Here is a 14,258-nt window from a genome sequence, read left to right as displayed (position 1 = left end):
ACCTCTCTCCCTCTCTCTTTGACCTCCATGTCTCTGTCCTCTGCTCTCCTGTGGGGACAGCCCAGGACTTCCAGGCCCTCAACCTTCAGCCTGGCCCCGGCAGCCAGCACCCCGACTACCAGCCCCCCGACCTCCAGGCCGCCCTGGCGCTGCCTCGGCCCTGAAAGCCGGCTCAGATGTGGTTCTTCCGCTGTCAGAGCCACAGACACTGAAGCAGGAGGTGGGCTCAGTCTCCGTGTGTGGCTGATGTGGAGCGGAGCCCAGCATGGCCCACACGCCTCGTTCAGGGCACTGATTCCCCCAAAATGACCCTAAAGCAAGCTTCCTCAGCTCCGCCGGCTCCGCGAGCATTGCCGGACTGCTCAGCCCCGCGAGGCCCGGGCCGGGGCCACCCCGCCTGCCCACCCCCCGCCCTCCCTGGGCCACGGGGCAGCCAGCACCCGCTCCAGGGGGCACCGGACCCGCCTCGGCACCGGGACCTCAGTCCCAGCTCAGACCCGCGGAATCCGTGTGATGGCCCTGACCGGTGTGGCTCAGTGGTAGAGCGTCGGCCTACAGACTGAAGGGTCCCAGGTTCGATTCCAGTCAAGGGCATGTACCTTGGTTGCGGGCACATCCCCAGTAGGTGTGCAAGAGGCAGCTGATCGATGATTCTCTCTCATCGATGTTTCTAATTCTCTGTCCCTCTCCCTTCCTCTGTAAAAAAAAAAAAAAAAAGACAAATTGGCCTGCACACAGCACACTGGAGCCTCGCCGGTGGCCGCGGGGATGGGGATGGCAGGGTCTGGGCTTTGAAATACCCCCCCCTCCCGGATGCCAGCCACGCTGCCCCTCGTGAGCGGCCTCGGGGTGTGTCTTAGCCCAAGCCTCCACCGCACAAAGGGACAGACAGGGTTCGGTCGGTGAAACCAGCTGAAGGCCACACAGGGTCACACCGGACACTTGTCTCGTTAGGCTGATGCGGGGTTCATTTTAAATGAGTTCAGATACAGGGTGCCCTGGCACACAGCAGGTGTCCACTCGGGGCCCAGCCTGGCCCCCCCCTCTCCCCTCCCCCACGGGCCCCCTGAACCCACACACAGCCAGGTGTCGTCCGTCTCAGAACAGGGTTCTGCCCCGGAGCTCCTGGCGTGGGTGTCCACTCGGGGTGATTGCGTGGCTGCACGAGGCCGGTGCGCGGGGCCCTGGGCCCCCACGGAGTGGAGGCAGTCCATTGCGCCTCCAGACGGAGAGGGACCCCGGCCCCCGGGGGACGTGTGGCCCTGAGAACCCGGATGCCGACCCGGTCCCGCGCCCCTGGGGTCAGCCAGCCCTCACCCCAGCGGGTTCACGACCTTCCCCAGCAGCAGCAGGCTCCCGGTGCCCGTGTGGAAGGTCATCAGCAGGAAGGGCCGGTTGAACTCCTCCGTGTCCGGAGCGGGCGAGGGGTCGAGGTCGGGGCGGGGTCCAGGCGTGAGCTGGATGCTGGTGGCGGCAGCCGCCTCTGTGCCCCCCTCGTCCAGCGTCATCGCAGCCTTGTGTGCAACCTGCAAGGAGCATCCTGGAATCACCAGCTGACCCCACAGGAGGGATCAACCAGACCTTTATTTTTTTAAAAAAAATATTTTTATAGATTTCATAGAGGAAGGGAGATGGAGAGAGATAGAACCTTCCATGATGAGAAAGAATCACTGGTTGGCTGCCTCCTGCACGTCCCACACTGGGGATGGAGCCCACAAGCCGGACTTGTGCCCTGACCGGGAATCGAACCAGGTCCTCCTGGCTCATAGCTGACGCTCAGCCCTGAGCCCCACCAGCCGGCTCAGTCTCTTCTCTGCACAGCTTATCCCAGGGCCCACGACCAGGAAGGAACCTCAGAGCTTCCTCCGCGGGTCCAGCCTGCAGGTGTGGTACCCCCTGACCCCCCCTGTCCTGGCTGCCCCCGAGGGCAGGGAGCTTGCTCCCGGGCCGGTGCTGGGGGCGGATGTGCACTATGGGGTACAGGCGGAGCACAGATGGTGATGCGCCAGTTGTGGAAACAGCCGCTCTGCAGCCATGGAGACCCCGCCGTGAACCGGGGCCCAGGTTACCTTGGAGACGTTTAGGCCGGGGTGCCCAGGGAGGCCTCCGCCCACAGCCGCCCCCGGGAGGAGCAGCTCCAGGCGGGCCGTGCTGGCGATGGAGAACTTGGGGAAGTGGAAGTCGAGTTCTCTGCGGAGACAGATGGGCTCGCTGTTGAGACCCCAGAAGCAGCTGCGTGTGTCCCAAGTGCTCTGTATGCTCCAGCCTCGGCCCAATGCAGCTCTAGGTCTGCAGCTTCTCACCCCCCTCCTCTGGTCTCCCTGCCCCTCCAGCCCCTCCTTTCCATCCAACATCTGTCCTGGGCCCTCCGTCCTCCACTCAACATCTGTCCTGACCCACTGTCCTCCACTCAACATCTGTCCTGGGCCCTCCGTCCCCCATTCAACAACTGTCCTGGGCCCTCCGTCCTCCACTCAACATCTGTCCTGACCCACTGTCCTCCACTCAACATCTGTCCTGGGCCCTCCGTCCTCCATCCAACATCTGTCCTGGGCCCTCCGTCCTCCACTCAACATCTGTCCTGACCCACTGTCCTCCACTCAACATCTGTCCTGGGCCATCCGTCCTCCACTCAACATCTGTCCTGGGCCCTCCGTACTTCATCCAACATCTGTCCTGAGCCCTCTGTCCCCCATTCAACATCTGTCCTGGACCCTCTGTTCCCCATTCAACATCTGTCCTGGGCCCTCCATACCCCATTCAACATCTGTCCTGGGCCCTCCATCCTCCATCCAACATCTGTCCTGGGCCCTCTGTCCCCCATTCAACATCTGTCCTGGGCCCTCCATCCTCCATTCAACATCTGTCCTGGGCCCTCCGTCCTCCATTCAACATCTGTCCTGGGCCCTCTGTCCCCCATTCAACATCTGTCCTGGGCCCTCCATCCTCCACTCAACATCTGTCCTGGGCCCTCTGTCCCCCATTCAACATCTGTCCTGGGCCCTCCGTCCTCCATCCAACATCTGTCCTGGGCCCTCTGTCCCCCATTCAACATCTGTCCTGGGCCCTCCGTCCTCCATTCAACATCTGTCCTGGGCCCTCCGTCCTCCATTCAACATCTGTCCTGGGCCCTCGGTCCTCCATTCAACATCTGTTCCCGGGGGGGACAGGGCCCTGAGGGACAGTGCCCTGGGGGGACAGGACCCGGGGGGACAGGGCCCAGGGGGACAGGGCCCGGGGGGACAGTGCCCGGGGGGGCAGGGCCCAGGGGGACAGTGCTCCAGGGGGACAGTGCCCGGGGGACAGGGCCCGGGGGGACAGGGCCTTGGGGGACAGGGCCCTGGGGGTCAGTGCCCTGGGGGGGGACAGGGCCCGGGGGTTCAGTGCCCGGGGGGAACATCACTGGGGGTGCCCGCTGTGAGCGTGCCTGGCCCGGAGCTGCCGGTCCCACTTGATGAGGGTCTCGGGCAGCAGGGCGTCCTTCAGCTGCGCCAGCGCGCCGGGCCGCGGGAACACGAAGAAGGTGGAGGCGTTGGCGGCGTGCGCCATCTGCAGCGCCGTGCACTGCAGCTCGCGGTCGTGCAGCAGGCGGTGGCGGGCCTTCTGCCGCATCATGGGCACCAGCACGGCCCTGTGCTCGTCCACAAAGAAGTGCTTCGGGCCCGTGGCTCTCGGGTCGAAGGGCCGCGCCCATCCGGCTGCGGGGACGAGAGCAGCGGGGTCGCCGTGGAGGAGGGAGGACGGGCCCCGGTCACCCACGGGCAGCCCCCGGGGGGGGGTGCACAGTGGGCGCCAAGCCCCGCCCCCCCGCCCCCGGGCCTGTCCCTCATCCCTGTGCCCTCGCTGTGTCTCTGTGAGACGGGGAGTGCCGGCTGCCGGCTCAGGGACAGGGACGGACAGAGCCAGAGAGCGAAGGCTGTGCGCTCTCTGGCCTCCTCACCCTCTCTCTGGGTGGTTAATTAGAAAAAATGTTTTAAAATATATTTTTATTGATTTCAGAGAGAAAGGGGGAGGAAGAGAGAGAAACATCAGTGACGAGAGAGAATCATTGACCGGCTGCCGCCTGCACGCCCCCCACTAGGATCGAGCCCACAACCTGGGCACGTGCCCTTGGCCAGAATCGAACCCGGGCCCCTTCAGTTTGCAGGCTGACGCTCTATCCACTGAGCCAACCGGCTAGGGCCAGAGGTGGTGAAGTTTAAAGGGAAAAAAACCAGCATGTGGTGCCAGCTGCTCTAAAACACGTGTGGATCTGAGGGGTCGGCTCGGCCTAGCTGGAGGCCCAAGGCAAGTCACCTAACCCTGGGCCTCAGTTTCCCCGTCTCTCTAGTGAACATAATAACATCGCCTTGTTGGGCTGTGAGGAGAGTTCAGTAAAATCAAATATGCACAGTGACCGGCATGACAGTATTCGGATTGTTTGTGTGTAATCTTACATACGTCAGACGAGAACTGTTCGTAGGCATGTAGTTACGTCATGCCTTAGAAGAGGCTCAGGCTAATCGCTTCTTCTTTTAACACGAATCTGTCTGCTCACGTGTGAAAGGGAAACATTAGCCACAGCCTGAGCTTCATCCGGGGGAAGGTCACATGGAGATGTGGGTGTGAGTTCCCGGAGACCCACGGAGCACTCACTGTGCACACCCGAGGGGACCGGCTCCTCCGCTGAGGGACGGGGTGATTAAGGAGCGAGCACGTGATCTCATTTCTCTCCCAGCGCCGGGTCCTCCCTGCTCTCACCCACGCCCCCAGACCTGCCGGAGGGCCGGGGCTCATGCTCCCTGACTCACTCCCAGTGGAGGTCACAGCCCCCTGCAGCAGCGTCCCCGCGGGAGGATGAAGACTGTCCTCAAGTGCAGGGTCTGGGGTCCCTGACTGACCTGGCCCCGAAATCAGAATCTTCTGGGGACACCTGCAAGACGCCGCATTGTAAGCAAGCCCCCCAGGGAGTGCGTGTACACTCGGGCTGGAAAAAATCCTTCTTTGAAAAAACCTCAACAAGAAGTATTAAAATGCGATAGGTGGTGAGCTCCCCGCCGCTGGAGGTATTCAAGCAGAAGCATCGAGGATTCCGTGGACCTCCTATTTGGAAGTCAGCAGGGAGGCTCTGGATGCTGTGAGGAGCAGGGCTGCAGTGCGATTGGGGCCCCAGAGGGAGGGCCATGGGATGGACCCCCTCTTACCTCTGAGGAGCAGGTGACTCACCAGGACCTCCGTGGTGGCATCGCTGAGTTCCTCCACCCAGGCGCCGAGCTGCCCCTGGGTCTGCTTCTCCACGTGCTCCCGGATGCCCGTCTGGGCGGCCGCCGGGCCCTGGGCGGCCCCCGGGCCCAGGCCGCGGAACCTGCGCTGGCCCACCGTCAGGAGGAGTGGGGGACTCTGCACGGGGAGCCTGAGCAGCAGGTCCCGGAAGCCCTCCTGGATCTCGGCCTCGGAAACCAGGCTGAGGTTGAAGCCCAGGCCCTCCAGGAGCGGGGCCCTGCTGGCGGCAGGGGCCTCGAGGAAGAGCGTGGCCAAGGCCAGGGAGATGCTGGCCGGGGAGAAGAGGACGTTCTCTCCCGGGGCCTCGGAGACCAGCTGTCTGTAGAGGTTGAAGGCAAAGTCTATGTTGCTCACGGAGAGCTTGTGGCAGGGCAGGGCCGGCCCGGGAGGCCCGTCCTGGGGGCCGGGCATGCGGCCAGAGTCCTCCTGGTTGGCCAGGGCCAGGCAATGGCCCACGGCCGTGAGCGCAAGGACAAGCAGCCACCACCGGGGGGCCTCCATCCTCGGAGTCCTTGGTCTGGAAGCAGGGGCGAGGACAACAACAACAAAGGGAATAGTACTCACTGGTATCCAGTGTCTGCTCTGTGCTCACACTTCCCCGGCCTCCCCTCTTCATCCTCACAGCACTACGGGGAGGCACGGTTCTGACACCTCATGTCAGAGATGTTCACACCCCATGTCACAGTGTTCACACCCCCATGTCACAGCATTCACACCACATGTCACAGTGTTCACACCCCATGTCACAGTGTTCACACCCCCATGTCACAGCATTCACACCACATGTCACAGTGTTCACACCCCATGTCACAGTGTTCACACCCATGCCACATGTTCACACCCCATGTAACAGTGTTCACACCCCATGTAACAGTGTTCACATCCCATCATAGCATTCACACCCCATGTCACAGTGTTCACACCCATGTCAGTGTTTACTCCCCAAGTCACAATGTTCACACCCCATGTCACAGTGTTCACACCCCCATTTCACAGATAAGAAGACAGAGGAAAGGCTGAGTAATTCACCCGAAGTCAAACAGCTGGTAGGTGGTGAAGTCAGGACTTGAACCCTGTGCCTGGTGGGGTGGAGTCACCGTGAGATGTGAGGGACCCCCAAGCAGCATTCCATCTGAACCGAAGCAGCCACACCACCCACTATGCCCCCCGGGGGCGCCTGGCCCCGAAGTGCAGGCAGGGTTCCATTGGTTTGCCCCGAGGGGCAGCACCCAGAGGCCTCAGGCTCAATCCCCTGAACCACCGCAGCCGCTCTGGCCTGGGCAGCCTCTCTGCCCTGTGTGGGCCCTCCCAGCTCCCCCGCGTCCTGTCCTGCTCACACAGCGTGTCCCCTGGGCACGCTCAGAGCCTCCCCCGCTGACCCCTCTTCCCGCCAGGATGCGCCCTTGGACTTGCAGAGCGCAGAGGAGGTATGGGGCAGCGGGGCAGTGCAGGGTGCAGGGAGGAGTCCTGGCTCGCTCAGCCAGGCTCTGCTGTCCTGTGTACATGTGTGTTCACATATGTGCCTGCTCCTGTGTGACTCGTGAGGTGACGTGCGGCAGGTCCACCACGCTGGCTGGGGGCCATGGCTCCCGCTCCAGCTGCCCCCCCACCCTGGCAGCCCCCACTCACCTGAAACCAAGGTTTTCTGGAGCCTTCAAAAGAGCGGAGGGACCCCACAGTCGGCGTGGCCCAGGACACAGAAGCCAGTCCTGCGGGAGGGCTGGGAGGGCTGGGAGGGCTGGGAGGGCTTGGAGAGCTGGGAGGGCTGGGAGGGCACCAGTAGGGGAGGGCTGGGAGGATTGGGGAGCTGGACTAGCAGGCTGTCCCGAGGCTGCCCTCAGCCCACGTCGCCCGCAGCACACCGGGCAGGAGGCAAACTGCCCGCCCGTGTTCGGTCCACACATGGCCGAGCTCGGTGAGGGCGGGGCTGGTGCCAGCAGCTCCGTCCATTGCTGTTTGTGCCTGCCCTGCCCCCAGCCTCGGTTCCTCCCGCCCCTCCCCCTCCCGGCGGCCAGGAAGGCGACACAGTGCCCCCTGTGGGATGCTGGAGTCCAGGGAGGCTGGGGTCAGGCAGCATCTGCAGCCGCCCAGACACTGCAGCCACCACCTCCCGCCCACGCGGCGTGCCACGGACCGCAGCCCAGGCCACAGGCTGGCCTCCGTGGGGGGTGGGCTCCCACTCCTCCCAACGTCAAGACTGCTGTTCGCCCTTTCACATCGCAGTGCCTCGCTCGTGGGGCGTCTGCGGCCTGGCCACTCAGCGCGGCACAAACACAGAGTGTTTGCAGAACCTTTCAACCCAAACACCGGCTCCGCCAGGCAGGTGGCGGGAGGGACAAAGGTGAGGGGGGCGTGGGCTCTGGGTGGGAGCAGACTTCCTTTCTCCCGGGTTTGCTGGTTCTGGCTTTATTTTTCCTCTCCCCACCCCTGCCTGGACCTACATACCCACACAGCCGCTTCTTCTCTAAGTCCTCACCGAGGGTATTTGTCTCGATTGTAGAGAGGCAAGAAGGAAGAGGGAGAGAAAGAGAAATACCGAGAGAACTAGGGGAGAGAACTAGGGGAGAACTAGCACCAGTTGGTTGTCCCCTATACACACCCCAACCGGAGATCAAACCCCCTACCTAGGTCTGTGCCCTCACCTAGAATCGAACCCACAACTCGTTTCTGCTGGCAAGCCGCCCGGTCTGGCCACTTGGTCATGACGGCCCCAAGAAACGCCTACCAGTGGCCCTGAGAGGCACCGGCACCTGCAGACCCAGCACCTGGGCACCAGGAGGGACCGTGAGGCCCATCAGGGGCAGGGCCAGTGGGGCGTGGAAGCCAAGGGGCATCCTCCCTGAAGAGTCATGGAGGGAGCGCCCCCTAGAGGACTGAGAGGGTTCCTCTACTGACATGCAGCCGGGACAGTGAGGACCAAGAGGGACCGGGTGTGTGTGCGTGTGCGCGTGTGTGCGTGTGTGAGTGTGCGCGTGTGTGCGTGTGTTTGTGTGTGTGCGCGCGTGAGAGCACTCGGGTGCAGCATGATGGCCAAACTACTCTCAAGCCAGGCGCAGACGAGCACCAGCTGAGCAGGGTCCCTGTCGCGGGGCTGCAGGCACAGTCAGTCCCTCCTTCCCCCTCCTGGTCCGGAGGGAGGTGTGGGTTTCCCGCTCACCCCGCAGCCACTCAGCCTCATGCTCTTCCCCAGCCCCTGTGCCCTGGGCCTGGAAGCCCCTTCCTGCCCCCAAACTGCAGTCTGTCCTGGTCCCACGTATTGCTCAGGGGCAGCTCGTGGCGCCTCTTCCCGGAAGTCTTCCCGAGCCCCAGAGGGTCATTCCGTCTCTCTCGGTCTCTCTCTGTCTTTCTCTCCGGGCTGCTATAGGGTTTTTTTCCTCCCAGAACCAGTGACAATGGAGTCTCACAGCCTGCCAGGCCCCTGGGGGCGCTGGAGGGCATGCCCCACAGCCTGGCCCCCGCTCAGCCCCAGAGCCCACCCACCCAAAGGCGCACACAGAAGCTGCTGTGCCACCATGTGCCCCGTCACGTCAGACGGCACTGGACCTCGGCCTTCCGGTCCCACGGGGAGGGCTCCCGGCCTTGGCTTGGCCGGGTGACCACCAGACGTGTTTGCCGAAGCAGAGGCGGCATGTTGCAAGGGAGAGGCGCCCTGGCCGGCCAGGAGGCCCGGTCCCGGGAAGCCGTCCTGAGCTCAAGCCACAGACGCAGACAAGCTGTCTGGCTGGGGTGAGCCAGCTGCCCTGCCACCGGCCAAGGCATGCCACCTGAGTTCCAGAGCCGGGGCTGGGCCCTGCCGTCAGCTGCGGGCTCCGGGCAGGCACTTCGGCTCCCCTCAGTGAGACGGGCACAAGCCGCAGGGCTGTCCAGGGATTACTGAGGTCCATCACGGATACAGAGCAGTGTCCCCTCTGGCTGGCAAGAGGAGGTGCTTAGGACCGTGGGGGATGGTCACAGCCTGGGGTTCCGGTCTTAGTTCTCAGGGGCACCCTGTGTGACGCAGTCCGGACCCCGGGTCAGCGTGTGGGCAGCCCCTCGGAGAGCAAGGCCAGCGCATGGGGCATGCCTGCAGGGAGGGTGCGCAGAGCAGGGGCAGAGCTGGGGGCAGGAGGGCAGGGGACGGGGTGAGACTGAGCGAAATACTGGTTTGCTTTTCATCCAGGGCCCTTCAGGGTGGATGGACAGGGAAGTGGGGTGTGTTCTGTCAGGAGGGTGCCCTGCCTGGGTCACTGTGGGGAGGGGGAAGAGGGGGCGGGGGGAGCTTGGGGCCAAGGTGGGCTGACTCCGGCCTCTGTGTCCTGCTCACGTCTGCTCTACCGGAGCACAGTGCTCACCTGAGGCCGGCCCCAATCAGAGGCAGATCCCGCCTCGTCCATCGGAGCTGTGACGGGGAAGCCGCCCGCTCTCCGCCGGCCTCACTGTGCCAGTCTGTGAAATGGGACAGTAGCCGCTTCCTGGGGGGTGTTGTCCAGCGCAGCCAGCGCCTGGCACCTCGCCGGACGCGCCGGGAAGGCCACCATTCCCAGAGCCGCCCCCTCAGGACAATGGCACCCGTGTCTGCAAACGCTTTATTGCTACGGCCGCCCCACGGCCCGCACCCCGGCAGGTGTCTCCCAACGACAGCCCACGCCAGGCCTCCCGCTCCCCGGCCACGCCCCGGGGCGGTGACTTCCTCCCGGGATGGTACGGGCTGGGCGGGCCACGTCCCCCCGCGGTCCCCTCGCTTTCTCAAAGGAGCGGGGGTGACATCCGCGGTGACTGGCAGGTGACACCCCCGCCTTTGGACCGATGTCAGGACCCTTCCGTCCTCCACCTGAGCCTTCAGTGCGTCCGCGGAGAAACCGAGTCCGGAGCGGGAAGCATGACCCCACGCCACACAGCCGGCTGGCCGGCCAGGGCCACGCTGCCGCCTCCCTCCCAGCCCCCTCCCGCTGTCAGGACGGGCGGCCGGTGCTGCTGACCAGGGTGGGGCTGGGCTTGGGCACAGGCTTCCTGGCGGGATGCCTGCTGGAACCGCCGCCCTGTGGAGCCGGCGGCTGGGCTGGGAGCCAGGGCCCATCCTGGGCCGCTAACTGCCGTGCGGCCTCGGACGAGTCCATCGGCTCTGGGGCCTCAGTGGGAATGGCCACTGGTGAGGGGCGGCGTGACTGGTGTCCCCGGGCTGCGTGGGGCGCTGGCCTCGCCGGGCGTGGGAGGAAGCCGTCCTGGCACCGAGTTGGTGCTGCTGCTGCTTGCCGAAGCCTCGCCGGTCCCTAAGCGCACGTCTCCTGTGGCCGCACAGATGGACGGCCGCAGAGCGCCCTCCGCTGGGGGCCGGGCTCAGGGGGAGGGGGCGGGCCCCGCCGCGGGGCGGACCACCTTGCCCAGGAAGAGCACGCCCTCCGCGCTCACGATCGCCAGCAGGAAGGGCCTGTCGAACACCATCTTCTGGGCGCCCACTCGGGCCGACCGGAACGCGACCACCACGCCCGTGGCCGCGGCCGCCTGGGTCCCCGCCTCGTCCACCTCCGCCACGGCTCTGTGCACCATCTGCGGAGACACGGCACCACTCACCGGGCAAAGCCCCTGCCGCCCCGGAGTCCCTGACCAAGGCCCCCGCAGCTGCCCCCCCACAGGCGGGAGCGGGGTGATGGCCGGGCGCACAGCCCGCGCGTTTCAGCGAATTCTCACCGCGAGGGTGGCCGCTCAGACTTTACAGAGGGAGGGGGCTCAGAGCGGTCAGGGCATCTAAACTAAGGAGGGAGGAGTTGCCGCTTGGTTTTGAGTTTTGATGGTTTAATCCAGGGCTCCTTCCCCCAAGGCAGGCTGGGTGTGGCTTCTCATTGCACAGAGGGTATGAGACACCGAGACTGCTTCTTGAAGGAAAAGAGGAGGAAGAAAGAATATGGAATGTGGAGAGGAGTGGGGTGGGATGGGATGGGATGGGATATGATGGGACGGAACAAAAAGATAGAATAGAACATAATAGAATAGAAAGAATAGAATGATTAGAATAGAATAAAATAGAAATAATAGAATGAATAGAATAGAATAGAATAGATAGAATAGACTAGAATAGAATAGAATAGAATAGAAATAATAGAATGAGTAGAACAGAACAGAAAGAACAGAAAGAACAGAACGTCTCTGGAGGCAGGAGCCCGGGCCCGCTCACCTGGGACACCTGGATGCCGGAGTGGTTGGTGAAGCCGGCCAGGTCGGCGCGAGAGCTGAAGAGGTCCCGGATGCCCAGCGTGGGGAGGACCTTCTCCAGCTGGTAGGAGCCCTCGATGGAGAACTTGGGAAGGTAGAGCTGGAGCTTCCTGGAGGAGAAGAGAAGAGAGGAGAGGAGAGGGGAGGGGAGGGGAGGAGAGGGGAGGGGAAGGGAGGGGAGGGGAGGGGAGGGGAGGGGAGGGGAGGGGGGAGGGGAGGGGGAGGGGAGGGGAGGGGAGGGGGGAGGGGAGGGGAGGGGAGAGGGGAAGGGAGGGGGGAGGGGAGAGGAGAGGAGAAGAGGACCTTTCTAGAGTCTTCCAGAGCACCGGTCATCGGCTCACGTCCCTGCCGTCTCCCCTCAGCTCCACGTGACCCTTCGCCCCTGGCCTAGAGGAGAGTCCGTGCCACTCTGGACTGGGACTGGGCCGCCCAGGGCTCACTGCCCCCTCCGATGGCACCGCCAGGAAAGCAGCGTCCAGCCCCAAGCCCAGCACCTGGGCCAGGCCCCGGGGCCGGGCCGTCCTGATGCCTCCGGGCTCGGAGCGGCTCCTGGGCTGGTGAGTGCTCGGCCCCAGCGGGGGCCCAGGGACACGGCCTCCCTGGGGGGTGCAGGGCTGGGCTGGCCAGTCCCGCCGGAAATACCTCTTGGTGAGCTTCCTGAGCCACCTGGCCAGGGTGTGCTGGTCCAGGCCGGCCTCCGCCTTCGCCATGTGACCCTCGCCGGGGAGGATGAAGAGGGCGGTGGCGTTGCCGTGGTAGGGCAGCCCCACGACCCTGCAGGAGAGGCTGCGGTCCAGGAGGTAGTCGAACTCGCCCTCGCGCCTCATCATGGGCACCTGCACCGCCGTCTGCGGGGCCACGTGGAAGGCCTGCTGGCGGGTGCTCTGGGGGTCAAAGCGTGTCTCCCACTTAGCTGGAGGCAGACGGGACAGAGACGGGATTCTCAGCGGCTGGGGGGAAGCTGGGACAAGAACCCATTCCCCAGAGGTCACCCCCTTTAGAGCCACCAGGGGCTGCTGAGCCCGACGGCCCCTTTGCTATTTGGGGCTGGGGAGGAACTTGCAACCAAGGGACATGCCCCTGACAGGAATCGAACCTGGGACCTTTCGGTCCTGGGCTGACGCTCTATCCACTGAGCCACACTGACCGGGCTGGAGCATGCTTTTCACTGAAGCAGCGGAGCAGAACGAGGAAGCACCGGTGGAGCCAGGGCCTCACCTCTGAAGAAGATGTAGCTCACCAGGACCAGGACCTCCGAGCTGTCCAGGTCCTTCACCAGGTCCACGATCCTGCCCTCCGTCCGCTGGGCCACGTACGCGTTGATCTGCCTCTGGGCCGCCGCGGGGTCCTCGAAGGGGGTGGGCACGGCGTCGGCCAGGTACAGGGTCCTCAGGGCGCTCAGGACGGCGTCCCGGACACGCACGGCCGGCCGGACGAACAGTGCGCTGCCCAGGCTCAGCTGCAGGTCCCCCCGGGGCCGGCGCAGCCCCTGCAGCCGCCGCTGGAAGCCCCGGTGCAGCGCGGCCTCCTCCTCAGGGGCCCCCCGGGCGCGGAGGCCCAGGCCCTCCAGGATCTGCGCCTTCGTGGCGGCCCGTGCCCCCAGGGAGACCATGGCCAGCGGCATGGCGACGCTCAGCGGGGAGAAGAAGACGTTCTGGCCGGGGCTGGCGGCCACCAAGGCCCTGAAGAGGTCGAAGGTGAAGTTCCTGTGAGCAGGGGAGGCTGTGGTGGCCGTGGCCGTGGCCGTGGCCATGGCCGTGGCGGCCGTGGCCGGCAGCTCCCTGGCCCTCTTCTTGGTCCAGGAGTGCCGGTGGCGGAGGCTGGCGCCCTGCGAGCTGAGCAGCGCCAGGCAGAGGAGCAGGCAGAGCTGCATGGTGGCGCCTCTGGTGCTGGAGGGAGAGCGAGAGGACAGCTCAGGAGGTGGTGCGGCCCGCGGGCTGCTCAGGGGACAGAGCCGGAGGCCGACTCCCGAGAACCCACACCGAAGAGCCACCTCCCAGAGGAAGGCTGGGCCGGCCGGTGGGGCTCCAGGTTAGTGCCAGTCTGTGACCCAGGAGGTCCCGGTTCGATTCCCGGTCAGGGCATGTGCCCTGATGCAGACCTGGTTCCAGTGAGGGGCGCTCAGGTATGTGTGTGGGGGGTAATCACAGTGATACACAGAATTACAAATGATTCCTCTCATCACTGATATCTCTCTCTCTCTCTCTCCCCCTCTCCCTTCCTCTCTGACATCAATAAAAATATATATTTTGGAAAAATAAGTCAAATGCAGGCACAGACCTGAAGCTCGAGGAGTGTGAGCTGTGGGTGTGGCAGCACCTGGCCAGGGCCACCCCTCCGCCCGGGACCCCGTTTCCTGGGCTCTGCTGTGGGGTGCATCCCCCCCCCCCCTTTCTCTCTCTCTCTCTCTCTCTCTCTCTCTCTCTGCAGCAGCCAAGCAAAGGAGGCCACAGGGCTGTGGGTCTGCCCTGATGGAAGGCTGTGCTTGTGTGAACATCCTTCAGCTGGGAACCCCCCGCTTCCCACCCGACCGCCCCCCGTCATCAGGCCCCAGCCCCTGCACAAGCACTGCCAGAGCCACGTGACCCACCCAAACCAAACGCCCCGGCCCTGGCCGCTGTCCTGGGCATTGCTCAGAGCGGCCCTGCAGCTGAGGTTGGGCGTGTGGAGGGGCGCAGGGGAGCGCGGTGGGCGGAGGGGGCAGAGATACCAATGAGCTCAGCAGTCGGGCAGCCCTGGGCTGCAGTCCTGCCTCTGAGCCAAACGGAGTGACTCCGAACAGGCCCCGGGCACTGGCCCGTCTGCTC

At 64.6% G+C, this 14,258-nt stretch overlaps 2 protein-coding genes across 8 annotated transcripts in view; both read right to left on the bottom strand.

Annotated features, from left to right (window-relative positions):
• Positions 1 to 754: 754 nt before the first annotated feature.
• On the bottom strand, positions 755 to 8,063 carry LOC311617608 (putative serpin A13). Of its 7 annotated transcripts, XM_084874108.1 has the most exons (7): positions 6,892 to 7,874; positions 6,600 to 6,791; positions 6,292 to 6,341; positions 5,184 to 5,779; positions 3,428 to 3,698; positions 2,070 to 2,190; positions 755 to 1,526 (listed from the first exon to the last, which is right to left on the bottom strand). In XM_084874108.1, the coding sequence occupies exons 2-7, from the start codon at positions 6,765 to 6,767 to the stop codon at positions 1,314 to 1,316; spliced, it is 1,419 nt and encodes a 472-aa protein (XP_084730234.1). In that variant the 5' UTR covers positions 6,768 to 6,791; positions 6,892 to 7,874; the 3' UTR covers positions 755 to 1,313. The 7 variants fall into 7 exon arrangements, with proteins under 7 accessions (XP_084730234.1, XP_084730233.1, XP_084730232.1 ...); XM_084874107.1 differs by lacking the exon at positions 6,892 to 7,874 and having other exon boundaries at positions 6,600 to 6,865; XM_084874109.1 differs by lacking the exon at positions 6,600 to 6,791 and having other exon boundaries at positions 759 to 1,526; positions 5,184 to 5,888; positions 6,892 to 7,857.
• A 1,456-nt stretch (positions 8,064 to 9,519) lies between these two features.
• Positions 9,520 to 14,258, bottom strand: part of LOC311612814 (uncharacterized protein) — a 17,561-nt gene continuing 12,822 nt past the window's right edge. The window contains exons 8-11 of the mRNA XM_084866088.1: positions 12,670 to 13,340; positions 12,094 to 12,364; positions 11,414 to 11,561; positions 9,520 to 10,788 (exon numbers count right to left, since the gene is read on the bottom strand). Of these exons, the coding sequence (XP_084722214.1) occupies positions 10,579 to 10,788; positions 11,414 to 11,561; positions 12,094 to 12,364; positions 12,670 to 13,340 (1,300 nt within the window). The 3' untranslated portion in view covers positions 9,520 to 10,578. The remainder of the gene's footprint in view (positions 10,789 to 11,413; positions 11,562 to 12,093; positions 12,365 to 12,669; positions 13,341 to 14,258) is intronic.

Source organism: Pipistrellus hanaki, assembly GCF_964339955.1.
Source record: "Pipistrellus hanaki genome assembly, chromosome: 1".
NCBI lineage: Eukaryota > Metazoa > Chordata > Mammalia > Chiroptera > Vespertilionidae > Pipistrellus > Pipistrellus hanaki.
The sequence above is the reverse complement of the archived record's forward strand: the minus strand, read 5'-3'. Positions and strand labels throughout refer to the sequence as shown.

Bases quoted from the DNA above. Each gene is read 5' to 3' on its own strand.
- LOC311617608 (XM_084874106.1), bottom strand. From the start codon at position 7,166: ATGTGTGGACCGAACACGGGCGGGCAGTTTGCCTCCTGCCCGGTGTGC. The intron at 5,780-6,891 runs GTGAGTGGGGGC...CCCTGCTTCCAG, and splicing joins CCAGAAAACCTTGGTTTCAG to ACCAAGGACTCCGAGGATGG. The intron at 1,527-2,069 runs GTAACCTGGGCC...TGCTCCTTGCAG, and splicing joins CCGGCCTAAACGTCTCCAAG to GTTGCACACAAGGCTGCGAT.